The 13349-nt window shown below is 40.0% G+C and overlaps 1 protein-coding gene across 1 annotated transcript in view; it reads right to left on the reverse strand.

Moving 5' to 3' along the window:
- Window positions 1-13349, reverse strand: part of LOC126249484 (dynein axonemal heavy chain 7-like) — a 1193512-nt gene that overhangs the window by 821214 nt on the left and 358949 nt on the right. Inside the window, exons 22-23 of the mRNA XM_049951137.1 lie at window positions 8966-9192; window positions 5159-5340 (exon numbers count right to left, since the gene is read on the reverse strand). Coding sequence (XP_049807094.1) covers window positions 5159-5340; window positions 8966-9192 — 409 coding nt within the window. The remainder of the gene's footprint in view (window positions 1-5158; window positions 5341-8965; window positions 9193-13349) is intronic.

The raw sequence follows: 13349 nt of genomic DNA on the forward strand, positions 1-13349 counted from the left end.
TTCTTCGTAAAGGTTAAAATATAATGATTATCACAAAATCCTTGGCATGACAGGAAAGTACCAATAATAAAAAGCAGTATTACACAAATATCAAATCGAATAATGAGTGATACTAACCAACACTATGTACCAACGGGGAAGACTAATAAATTTATTACATTTCACCAAGGACATTGTCAAGTAATACAAACGGTGTCAAGTGTTAGTCAACCTGCACCATGGTAGTTCATATAAGTCATGTCTTCCCTTTTAATTGACCCCATAGGTGCTGCCTCCATTTACGGTGGCATCCTTAAAAAGTGGGAGATGGCGCCTGTGAAAAAAGGAAACGAAGGGAAAAACTAGACAAGAAAAGTAGAACCACCTAACCGCTATTCTGCCACATCCCTATGCACTTAGGCTAACAGGAGTATTGCAAGATAACTGGGGGTGTAATGTATTTACGAATTTTATGTGTATATGTACTAATCATTAGGGTTATATGTGTGTATATATGATATGGTAATGTTTAAGTTTAGGAAGTTCTTAAATATAGAGGGTGTTATTTTTATGAAAGAGGCTCTTGGGTGAGCAAAAAGGAATTATCTTATATGTGTAATAGACTCAAGAAATCTTTGCGCTGAAGCTTTGTTTGCAATGTTGTTAATGATGGTAGTAGAACCTTAGCACTTAGGCTGGCAGGAAAACATTGATGCTACATGGTACGATATGTAAATTATTTTGTGAAGAGCTCAGTTTTAATTGAAGTAGTTGTTTATTCTGAGCAGGCTTAATAGCAAGAAGGTCGGCATTGTGTACATGTGTCTATATGTGTGCACATTAGTCGTAGGCATTTAGCTTTAATGGAAACGACTTTTTGCTAACTCAGTTAACTTCAGTAAGACGAAGGGTAATAATAGCCAGGAAGTCCCACACACTGCTCTCTACGCAGGAGTTCTTGCATTGCCAAGCTGGGTGGATCTCCATCTCCCTGCACATCTGGTATACACTGTCCTCGGGTCATGTGTGTTCATCTTGTTTCATTCCATGAAATCTGCTACAAAATGTCCTCTAGAGATGGTCACAGACCAAACCAAATTCATCTGTGCTGTTTATAATCTGTAGCAAACCCAACAGTTGTTATGTCTACATGTTGAGAGCAAGGACGTTAGAGTGTCACACAGTACATAGAGCTACAGGGTTAAGGGATGTTGATCAGTGGCACCCGATACCACTACCAATGGAAATACCATCTTATATACCACCCACACATAAATTTACCTAACCAACCTGGCCTTACTTCAATAACACTTTAGACCTAACTCCGCTCGACTCCCTACATCAAATTATAACTGTGTAAAATGGTCGTATATCAAGGGAGCACCTTTTAGACAATGTGTCACCCTGAATGAAGTATGAAACACGAAGTGTAAACACTTGTAAATAAAACAGTGCTCATGCTACAGTTAGTTTTCAACAGAAATCCAGAGACCAGATTTTTTTAGGAGGAAGCGACTGTAACAGAATGGATTGTGACAGGGTTTGGACCCAAGAACAGCACACCAGGAAATCGACATAGACGGCTGTCAGTTACCTGTTTGCATACACAGCACCGCTACAGAATTCACCGTTCCCGTACCGTCAGACCTCCATGTGTCAGAGCTCTGAGGCTAGCCTTCGGTAAGCCACTCCAACTTGATTGACTTCTGCATGATGACAGCTACTTCAGTCATTGCTTCCATTCCCGAACATTTCCGCGATAACACAGAAACGCTGCGCTTCTATGAAGTCCGTCTCGAGCAACTACATTTAAACGCCTCCCCATACCGGCTATCGTGTGTGGAACAGCTGGGTAGCAATGTGACGTCCAGCCTGTGTTGTTCACCGCTGTATTGATCCCATGGCTACATTTCCCGTCGCTGGGTTTCAAACCTCTGTGCGCCGCGTGAGCATCCATGTGAATGGCCATCATCATTCAAGGAACCTTCAAGTGTCCATCTATCCCTACTCCTGTCCAGGTATCGACGAAGGTCTCCCATGTCCTGCACCACTGGGCGTGGTGCAGTAGCTAGCTGCTCCTGAATGGTAGGACATGGGCCGGGAAATGTAAGCCTTCCCTTGTGCTGTAGCTGCAGTACATCACAGGCTCAGTGCTACTACCTACCGACACTGAACTGGAGACACTGTGACGTTTGCTAGCCTCGCTCATCATCACTACTGGCAGCTTCAGAGAGAAAATGATATCAAACGATTAGGAATAAGAAGAACTGGGATTGTCGGATGATTATCGGCAAAGCAGATTTATACATAATTATAGTACCAAAAGAGGGCGTTAAAAAATTCTTCTCCTGTACCAGATCGTTTGCTTATCGAAAAATTGTCCTACTTCATTACGTACATTTTTATCAATTTACCACATTATATGAAACAGGAAGAATATACACATCAGTTTAAAACTGAAAACGGAAAAAAATTTATTATGGTCCACAATATCGGCCAATGAATTCCTTTATATACTGAAGCGCCAAAGCAACTGGAACAGGCATGCGTATTCAAATACATAGATATGTAAACGGGCAGAATACGGCGCTGTGGTCAGCAACGCCAATATAAGACAACAAGTGTCTGGCGCAGTTGTTAGATCGGTTACTGCTGCTAGAAAGGCAGCTTAACAAGATTTAAGTGAGTTTGAACGTGGTGTTACAGTCGGTGCACGAGCGATGAGACACAGCATTTCAAAGGTAGCGATGAAATGGGGATTTTCCCGTGCGACCGTTTCTCTAATGTACCGTGAATATCAGGAATCCAGTAAAACATCAAATCTCCGACATTGCTGAGGCCGGAAAAATATCCTGCAAAAACGGGACCAACGACGACTGAAGAGAATCGTTTAACGTGACAGAAGTGTAACCTTTTTGCAAATTGCTGCAGATATCAATTCTGGGCCATCAGCAAGTGTCAGCGTGCGAACTATTCAACGAAACATCAACGATATGGACTTTCGCAGCCCAAGGCCCACTCGTGTGACACAAAGCTTTACGCCTCACCTAGGCCTGTCAACACCAACATTGGACTGTTGATGACTGGAAACACGTTGCCTAGTCGGACGAGTCTCGTTTAAAATTGTGTCTAGCGGATCGACGCGTACGGGTATGGAGACAACCTAATGAATCCATAGACCCTGCATGTCAACAGGGGACTGTTCAAGCTGGTGGAGGCTCTGTAATGGTGTGGGGCGTATGCAGTTTGAGTGATATAGGACCCCCGATACGTCTAGATACGGCCGTGACAGGTGACACGTACGTAAGCATCCTGTCTGATCACCTGCAGCCATTTATGTCCATTGTGAATTCCGACGGAGTTGGGCAATTCCAGCAGGACAATGCGACACCCCACACGTTCAGAATTGTACAGAGTGGCTCTAGAAACACTCTTCTGAGTTTAAACACTTCCGCTGGCCACTAAACACCACAGCTATTAACATTATTGAGCATATATGGGATGCCTTGCAGCGAGCTGTTCAGAAGAAATCTCCTCCCCCTAGCACTCTTACGGATTTATGGACAGCTTTGCAGGATTCATTGTGTCAGTTCCCTCCAGCACTACTTCAGACGTTAGCCGAATCCAGGCCACACGGGGACCGTACAAGACACTAGTCAGGTGTTCCAGTTTCTTTGGCTCTTCAATGTATATGGACTGTAACCTCATTACGTAAAATCATTGTAATTTATATAATTATAATTAATTACAAACATGCAACAGAGAGTGTAGACTTAAGGCAGACAATAATTAGTATTAATCGGTAATTTTGAGTTCTATTTGACTTCTCCTGCCTCTCCATAAGATCTCATGGAACGAAATACGAATGTATGAAGTAAACATCACTTACGAAAGACTGTTATTTCATACTATTGACAAATGTTGACAGTAACTCTTTGCTTTAGGGTGAAGATGGTTAAATTTGGTATTGCATCATCATTGTTGTTAGTTACAAATTCTCTAGAAACACTAATTCTGCTCTTTGCATATATTTTTTAGCTAGTGAAATACCCTACTTATTATATGAAAGACAGTTTTATGCCCAAATGTGTGGTGTACAGGCATCTCTCAAGAAAAAAATTATTCATGGAACACTATAAACATATCGATCCTGTTGTGCCACCATCAGGTCTTAATTTGTGGCCTCGAAATAAACGAGTATTTTGATTACTCATCATAGAGGAGTAACATTTTTAAGTTTTGCTGTTTGTTCATGGGCTTCTATTTCACTTAACTAACTGGAATATAATCCAGAATGCGGACAGAAAGCCACACTGACAGCCATACATAGTTAGTGTCCTTCATCCATGAGTATGCAGTACAATATTTGGTGCACAAGGCAACATTAAAAAAGTATTCTGAACAGTATTAAATCGTTCTTCAATTTTTCTACTCATATAAAACTCCATAAAGGTGAAGCCATTGAGTATCAGACAACCTATATGTATCTTAAAACAATGAAACAGAGAATGTGAAACTAAATTAGATTGGATGTAAATTTGGTTCAACTGTGACGAAATCCTACAGGATGTAGAATGTGTCAGAAAAAACTAGAATATGCAGTAAACAATTACAAAGAAAAATAAATTTGCCCATGTACCTTCCATACATTTCATGTGAAACGATTCCCCATCGATGGGAAATAAGTAAAAAATATCTTTAACATATTTTCTGTTGAACTGTAATAAATAACTTGTCACAGAACATGTAAATGTTTAGTTTTAATTTCTCTTTGAAGAAAACTCAGCTATTGCAGAACATCGCCAGGAAAAATATAGAATTTTGTTTAGTAAAACAGTTGTTATTACACACACAGAATGTTTATGGGATAATGTCACCGAGAAAGCAACAAAATTTAGCATACATGCAATAATTTTAATGAAAGAAATGATGGAACACGACTTTATTTGTTCCAGTGAAGGAGCAGAATTACAAAATTTGGAAATTCAATTTTTAGCTAGGCGCACCACTCAGATCTTATCATAGCTAAACGTACACGACCTTCTGGCAGAGGAAAGTTCTGTGAAAAGACTAGGCGATTTTAATAATTTGATGTCTGCTGTTCATAATATTTTATTATGTTAAAATATATTATGTTACTGAAGTAATATATTTAATGCTTTTAAAATAAGTTTATCACCTTTCCAAATATTTTTATAAAATTCATCAAACTTTTCACGGCTTTGTGTATCCAAGGTACCTCCAATGCCCCAGACAACGGCATACATAAATGCTGCTTGAAACCATGACTTTAGGTATTCATGGTCATCATTCAGTGATACAGCTTCATTCAGCAACATTTCTATTAATGATAATGTTGACCTGAAGTAAAGAAAAACTAAATTAAATTATTTCAAACTATTTGCAGACTCTCATTGATCATCATCATTCCAGATCTACAGGTAACAGGTAGGTCTTGCAGGCAATGATTCTGGTAGTGACAAGTTGTTCTCAGCAATGTACTGCTGGATGTATTTACTGGCTTTAGATATGAGGTGATTCACATTAAATAATATCAAAATTCCAGAACAGATGTAAAACCTCATTCTTCACGTGACACCCTTTCTTTATTATTTATTAAATTTTTTGTGAGTCCTGTTTTTACTTCATAGGACCATTTTCATATGATTATAGAACATGTTGGTACATTAGGTGTATGTTAAATAAAAATAATGAAAGTTAATGTCATTACATGAGATGTTGATTTCAAATTACTGATAATGCTTATGGAATGAGGAAGTAACTCCAATTCCCTGTTAGGTCCCATCTTATCTGGGATGATCTAAAATAAACATTGTAATCCTACAATTACAACTGCTAAACCAGGTAACTCTCCTGGGTTCTAATTACAACAAAACAATTATTGAAGTTTATGAATTACTAAATTACAGTAACGACAATCAAGAAGTACTGTTGTTAGAGAAGAAACTTGCCAGTCTAAAATCTTTTGAAATGGTCTTCTAAATGTGGACTCACTGTCTTCAGTTCTTTCAGATGTTTGTTGAAAATTTATCTCTCAGAGCGCAACACACTTCTTAGAACAATAAATAAGTTCATGCTCCACACATAAATAGTTTTCCTGTCTTGTATATTTTCTGGGTTGACATAGATTTTCCTTTCAGTATAGGAAGAACCCCTATTTCCTTTTTTCACCTTTCTCCTCAACCCTCTTCCTCCTCTCTCCCTCCCTCCCTATTTGTGGCAGTAATGTAAGTAAGTCAAATTTCATGTTTGTCGTAATAATTAACAATGCTGCAGTTGTGGAGCATTAAAGCACCATTTTTAGGTTTTAAACGTCAACAATTACATTCACGTAGCAAAGGATAAGCTAACAGTCCCAAATTTTTCTTGGCCCATCCCACAACAAAGCTTAGCATCAAAAGCCACCACACTTAGTGTGTAATACAGCATGCTGTTGTGGATTCCTAAACCTAATAAACAACTACGTTTTTAAACTTTCTTTAGTTATGAAGACCATCATTTACTTAGGAAGTTGTCATAGATTATCCAGGTTGGCTTTTTCATCATTTTCTGTAGAACAGGAATTTCGAGACTGAAAAGAAAGCATAGTAATTTTCGAACATTGCCTCTATACAATCATCTTTCTTGAGTTGGAAGCTCCTCTTAACGTTTTCCGTGTTTGTGATTTAAAACTGGGGATTATTTTAAACTCTACCTCATGCAAAACAATGTTTATTGCCTTCTATTGATCCAGACATGCGTTGACACCTATGTGTCATCTTCTGGGGCCATATTTATTTCTGAAAATTACACAGCTAGAGGAAACGCATTATTACAGATCGGTTTTTTGTGCCTTTTTTGACGCTTTGACAGTATTTCTTATTTTCCGTCCTGTTGTGCATCTCTGGTGCATATTTCTTTCTACTGCTGTTGAGTGTACTGTTTTCATACAAATATTTTGTATAATTTTACTCACATATTCACTTCACCCATCTCCATTTCGAGACATGAGTATCTACTCAAATCAATTTTTTTGAAAAATATGTGTGAAGTGAACTTGAGAATGAAATTATATAAAACAACGGTGTGAAAACAGTGCACACAAAAGGAGTAGAAAGAGAGATCCACCAGAGATGCACAATAGGATGGAAAATATGACATGTTGCCAAAATGACAAAGAAAGCACACAGATGACCAATATGTAAAAGTGCATTTGCACTAGCTATGTAATTTGCAGAAATAAATTTGACGCACAGAAGAGGACAAATAAGTGTCGAAACACGTCTGGGGGAATAAAAAGAAATACATAGTGTTTTGCATCAGGCATAGTTCAAAATAAATCGAAAAAGATTGTTTATGTGTTTAGAAATACAGTTTGTTGTTCTCTGTGTTGCAGTGAAAGTCAGCCATCCTTCTTAAGTACTTTACACTGATGAGCCAAAATATTATGACCAGTGTCACCGTGTCGTTGGATGTCGCCTAGTGGGGCACGTGACGCGGTAACAGAAATATGTAAACCGAGCAAACACGGACGTGGGATCACCCTAGCGAAAATATGGGCTGCAAATGGAGAAATGCAATGAAATAAGTGACTTTGGAAAAAGGGCAGATTATTAATACGTAGAGCCTGTGAACGAGTATCTTGAAAACAGCGATGCTGGTCTAGTTTCAAGTGCTACTGTCGTGAGCACATATGGAAAGAGGTAAAGGACAGTGAAACTACCACCAGGTGCTAAATTGTTGGACGTCCACGACTCTTCACGGAACATGGAATTTGGAGGCTTGTCTGCTCTGTAAATTAGGATAGATAGTGATCTGTAGCATCTCTGCCGAAAGAGCACAATGCTGGCGGACGCACAAGTGCTTTGGAGCACACCATTCATGGTATATTGATGAACATGGTGCTCCACAGCAGACTACGCCTATGCGTTCACATCTTGACCGAACGACATCATCAATTACGATTGCAGTGGGCATGGGACCATTGAAATTCAACCACAGATCAACAGAAACGTATCGGGTCTTCAGCTGAATCACAATTTTTCTACACTAGGTCAATGGTGGTCTCCAAAAACGCCAGCATCGAGGTGAACGGCGGCTCTAAACGAGCAGCGCGCCACGGTCGCAGGCTGGTGGGAGTAGTACTATGCTATGGGAGATATTCTCCTGCGCTTGCATGGGACCTGTGGTAGTAATCCAAGACACGCTGACAGCTACGAACCACCTGCATCCCTTCATGTTCTATGTCTTCCACGACTGCAGCGTCATCTTCCAGTAGTATAATTGTCCGCGTCTCGGATCCAGAACCGTGTTATAGTGGTTTGAGCAGCATTGTAGTGAACTCACATTGATGTCTCAGTGACCAAATTCACCTTTTGTGATTCCTAGGGATGTCATCTGGGTCGCTATCGGGCACTATCACCGCTTACGCATATCATCGGGGTGTTATTTACGAGAATTACATGATCTGTGCATAGACATCTAAAGCCACGTCCTTCACAAACCTACCAACAAACTGTTGGATCCCTGATACGCAGAATCACTGGTGTATTTCGTTCCAAAGACGGACAGACAAACTATTAAGAAGATGGTCATAATGTTTTGACTCACCAGCGTGTATCCCATTCTCACAGCTGAAGACTAAGGAAACTGAACAAAAATAATGACAGAATACTGGTACAAATATTTATCTGTGGTGAATTTTATTCACAGTTAATTCCTGTGAAATATTTATTTAAAAAAATCGGTTGTTTGTTAATTTATAATACCTGTATTTAATATGTTTCTAAAGACTATTCTGACAATCATACAACCTCAGGATATATCTTTATAGTCAAAGATCATGTAATTTAATGTTACACATCAAATGACACAGTTATCTCCCGATACGTATATATTATGCTCTCACTAGAGAAAATTCCATTTTCAAGTCCTTTTATCCAAAGTATTAAGCACATATTTGACACAAAAAAGAAATAATTCTTACTTCACCAAGGTGCGAGGATCTTCAAGTATTAACTGTCTGCAATTATTCTGAACAAAATTTAAGCAGGGAGGAAACAACCACTGAATAATATCCGCAAGCAGAGCCTGATTTCCAGCCATCCATACTTTGTCATCACTGAGGAGCCATGAACTAATAAGCATATTCCACGTAACCACAGCTTCCTCAAAATAAATAATGCCACAGCGAGATATAGTAGAAGGGGAAGTCTGTAACAGAAATTAATTACAAATTTAATAGGTCATAGATGTGATTTGGATCCAACAATTTTATTGTATAGTATTATATGCTTATTGATCCATAATTATAATAAAGCACAGTAATATTAGAGAGGTCAAAATATTATGATACTTCATATTAAAAATGAAAAATATATACATTATTACATTACCACATTAATTGCATCCTAATACATAATTAAGAAAAAGTAACCGTTCTTACATTTTTATGAATTCTTGCAGAGAATAAACACAGTGGTTTATTAGGAACATATACAGTTTGCCATTAAATACTGAGTAGGGCATAATTTTTATGCCTTCTCATATAGTGTTGTATAACTTGATTTTGTAGTTGATTGCACTGTTCTAGCACGATAGTGTTCCGGAAAATGTTTGGTGTGCATTTGACTGCCATGTGGTATATTAATTGTGTACATTCTAGTTGTGTATTACTTTATCAGTTTTTGCGAAGGAATCCTTAGTTAATAAAACAGTTTAAAAAGAAATTAATGTGGAATGGAACATTTCAAACACTAAGCTCAGTTGCATAAAACTTTCTCAGGCTTTCAGAAAAACAATCGACAGATATTTGTTAAATATAAGAACGACAGTAAAAGAGAAAGAAAGTAACAAGACTAAAAAAAATCTACGAATATATAAATGCAGGTTATTTTGAAAAAAAAAACAACAGATAATTAGTAAGTCAATAAAACGTATGCTGCTAAATGAAAGAATGATTTCACAGTGATGCCATACCAACGAGCAGGAAGCGTGGTTGTATACAACAGCAAGTTTTCACTGTGAATTCATTTCACATTGGTGTACATGAAGAATATTAGTGAGTCATGATGCTGTTCACTTATGTTCATATTTGGATGGGACAATATCTTATACATAATAAATAAATAACAGTTACTGATGTTTTACACTACGCAGGAGGTAACGGCTCCTTTTCTAGTTACACCCCTCCAGCTGTCGTTTACATACGTGAGGAATAACACGAATTTTGAAAGTCATATTTCATAACTATATCTCGTATAGAATAAGGATCATAAAATACGCCGTCACGAAAAACGAATGATCGTAGAACAACGAAAGTCAGTGGGTACATTTGTAAGGACATGTGGAAGAAAAATAACGAATAAACCATTGAAAGAAAGGCATTTTAACTTCCACATGAGAGGCAGAGACAACGGTGGACAGTGAAACTTTCATCTGTCGTGACACAGCTCGCGCACTGCTTGAAGATCGCTCATTGCATCCGACATTCTTAGCCATGGCAAAAGTAAATTATTCAACAATTTGTTGCGCAATAGGCTGTTGGCGTCTCCCAGGAGAAATTCACAAATCGCCAGTTAATTTGAACTTCCGAATTATGTTCTTCAACCCTGGTGCGGAAAGGGGTTTTCACCATATTACTTCTGTGCGTCGATACTCGCGAAAAACAGCGGGGCTGTTGCTGTTGTTTCGATAAAACAGCTTTATGAGGAAAGTCTCCTGTGCATTAAATCTTGTGATTCAACTCTGTATGTTATGGGACAATAAAAATTCTGATTCTGTTTCTGCCCTGCTCACCTTGCCGGGACCCATGTGGATTGTCTGCAGCTGTAATGGATACTGATGCTTGTGTTTCAACCCCACCGTACCAGTACCGGCGCCCAACGGTAAACCATGTGATTAATACTACTAACAACACAAATTCTGCAGTGCACAGTCTGAACATCATTCCCATTAAATTGGGTACCCATACTGTAAGTAGTCGCTTGTGTGGCAAAGATTTCTCGGCTCGTCCCTGGGAATAACTTCATACATTTACACGCATACTCTGCAAAAGTATGTGAAGGGCATTTTGAGATGATGCTACTCATCAAATAGTGTTGAGCAAAAAATAAGGATGAAAGTAACTTCCAATGAAACTTGGGCCATATGTAGAACCGCTGTAGTATAATACAGAAGGTAACTGAAAGAAATATGCAGTGAGACGAACAGATACACTAAGTGATCAAAAGTATCCTGGCACCCGGCTGATAAGGACAAGTTCGTGGCTCCCTCCATAGGTAATGCTGGAATTCAATATGGTTTTGGACCACCCATAGCCTCGATGACAGCTTCCACTCTCACAGGCATACGTTCAATCAGGTGCTGAAAGGTTTCTTGAGGAATGGCCCATTCTTCACTGAGTGCTGCACTGAGGAGAGTTACCGATGTTGGTCGGTGAGGCCTGGCATGAAGTCGGCGTTCCAAAACACCGCAAAGGTGTTCTATAGGGTTCAGGTCAGGATTCTGTGCAGGCCAGTCCATTTCAGGGATGTTATTGTCGTGTAACGACTCCGCCACAGGCCGTGCATTTTGAACAGGTGCTCGATCGTATTGAAAGTTGCAATCGCCATCCCTGAATTGCACTTCAACAGTGGGAAGCAAGAAGGTGCTTAAAGCATCAATGTAGGCCTGTGCTATGATAGTGCCAGGCAAAACAACAAGGGCTGCAAGCCACTCCATGAAAAACATGACCACATCATAACACCACCGCCTCCTAATTTTACTGTTGGCAGTACATACGCTAGCAGATGACGTTCGCCGGACATTAGCCATACCCACACCCTGCCATCGGATCGCCACATTGTGTACCGCGATTTGTTACTCCACACAACGCTTTTCCACTGTTCAATCGTCAAATGTTTACGCTCCTTACACCAAGCGAGGCGTCGTTTGGCATTTACTGGCGTGATGTGTATCTTAAGAGCAGCTGCTCGACCATGAAATCGAAGTTTTCTCACCTCCCACCTAACTGTCATAGTACTTACAGTGGATCCTTATGCAGTTTGAAATTGCTGTGTGATGGTCTGGGTAGATGTCTGCCTATTACACATCACGACCCTCTTCAACTGTCGGCGGTCTCTGTTAGTCAACAGACGAGGTCGTCATGTAGGCTTTTGTGCTGTACGTGTTCCTTCACGTGGACCTAGGGATGTTTAGAAGTGTGGAAATCTCGTGTACAGATGTATGACACAAGTGACACCCAGTCACCTGACCACGTTGGAAGTCCGTGAGCTCTGCAGAGAGCCCCTTCTGCTCTCTCACGATGTCTAATGACTACTGAGGTCGCTGATACGGAGTATTTGGCAGTAGGTGGCAGCACAATGCAACTAATACGAAAAACGTGTTTTTGGGGGTGGCCGGATACTTCTGATCACATAGTGCATGAATCTTATTCAGAGAAATCACCGCGATATATGATGGTCCCTTGGACAATATAAAACACGGGACATGGGTTTTAATCGGCTGTGTGATCACCACAGATGGCAAAATATACTCTGCATTGTGCCCCCCTTGCTGGCTACAATGTTGGTAAGGAATTCTTGTGGTAGGGCGTTCCATTCCTCCACCACCGCCGTTGGTAACTGTTGGATAATCGTTGGTGCATGTGAAAGTGCTGCAATACGCCTTTCCAATACCCCCCCCCCCCCCCCCCCCCCCCACACACACACATGTGCTCAATGAGATTTAAGTAGATGAATCGGCAGTCCTGTCCATTTGTAGAACATACTTTCAGAACAAGTGCTATTCCACCTGAGCTGTTTAATATGGTCGTGCATCATCATTCATAAATATGAAGTCAGGTATGAGTGGTCTCATGAAAAGATGCACACGTGGAAGGAGTACAATGTCACAGTAACTTAGACTGGCAATTGTACTGCGTTCAAGAATTTGCAGGTCAGTACCCTCATGCAACTTATGCCTTCCCACACCATAACACCCTGATCACCAAAACGATGAGGTTCAACAATTTTCCTGGGAGCATTACATATTCCCACCTCTCACCTTATCAGGATATGTCCAAAATCACTAGTCAGGTTGAACCTTCTCTCATCCAGGAAGAACCCATGACCCCACTCCTCGTTGTTCCAGTCACTATGCTCCTGGGACCATCTCAAACGGTGCCTTAGATGTGTGGGTACCAACGGTACACAGTGTACTGGTCACCAGGCAGAGAGAGGCCACCTCCATGCAGTCACTGTAACACTTCTGAGAGTTTGATTGTATGCTTCTCAGTCCTGTTAAATGTGGGTGCAATTGGACCCGTTGTATGATGTGGGTGCCCTCTTGCTTGTTGTACAATTTACCATGATCGATCTCCTCCTCTCCTT

Source organism: Schistocerca nitens, chromosome 3 (genome assembly GCF_023898315.1).
Source record: "Schistocerca nitens isolate TAMUIC-IGC-003100 chromosome 3, iqSchNite1.1, whole genome shotgun sequence".
Classification (NCBI taxonomy): domain Eukaryota; kingdom Metazoa; phylum Arthropoda; class Insecta; order Orthoptera; family Acrididae; genus Schistocerca; species Schistocerca nitens.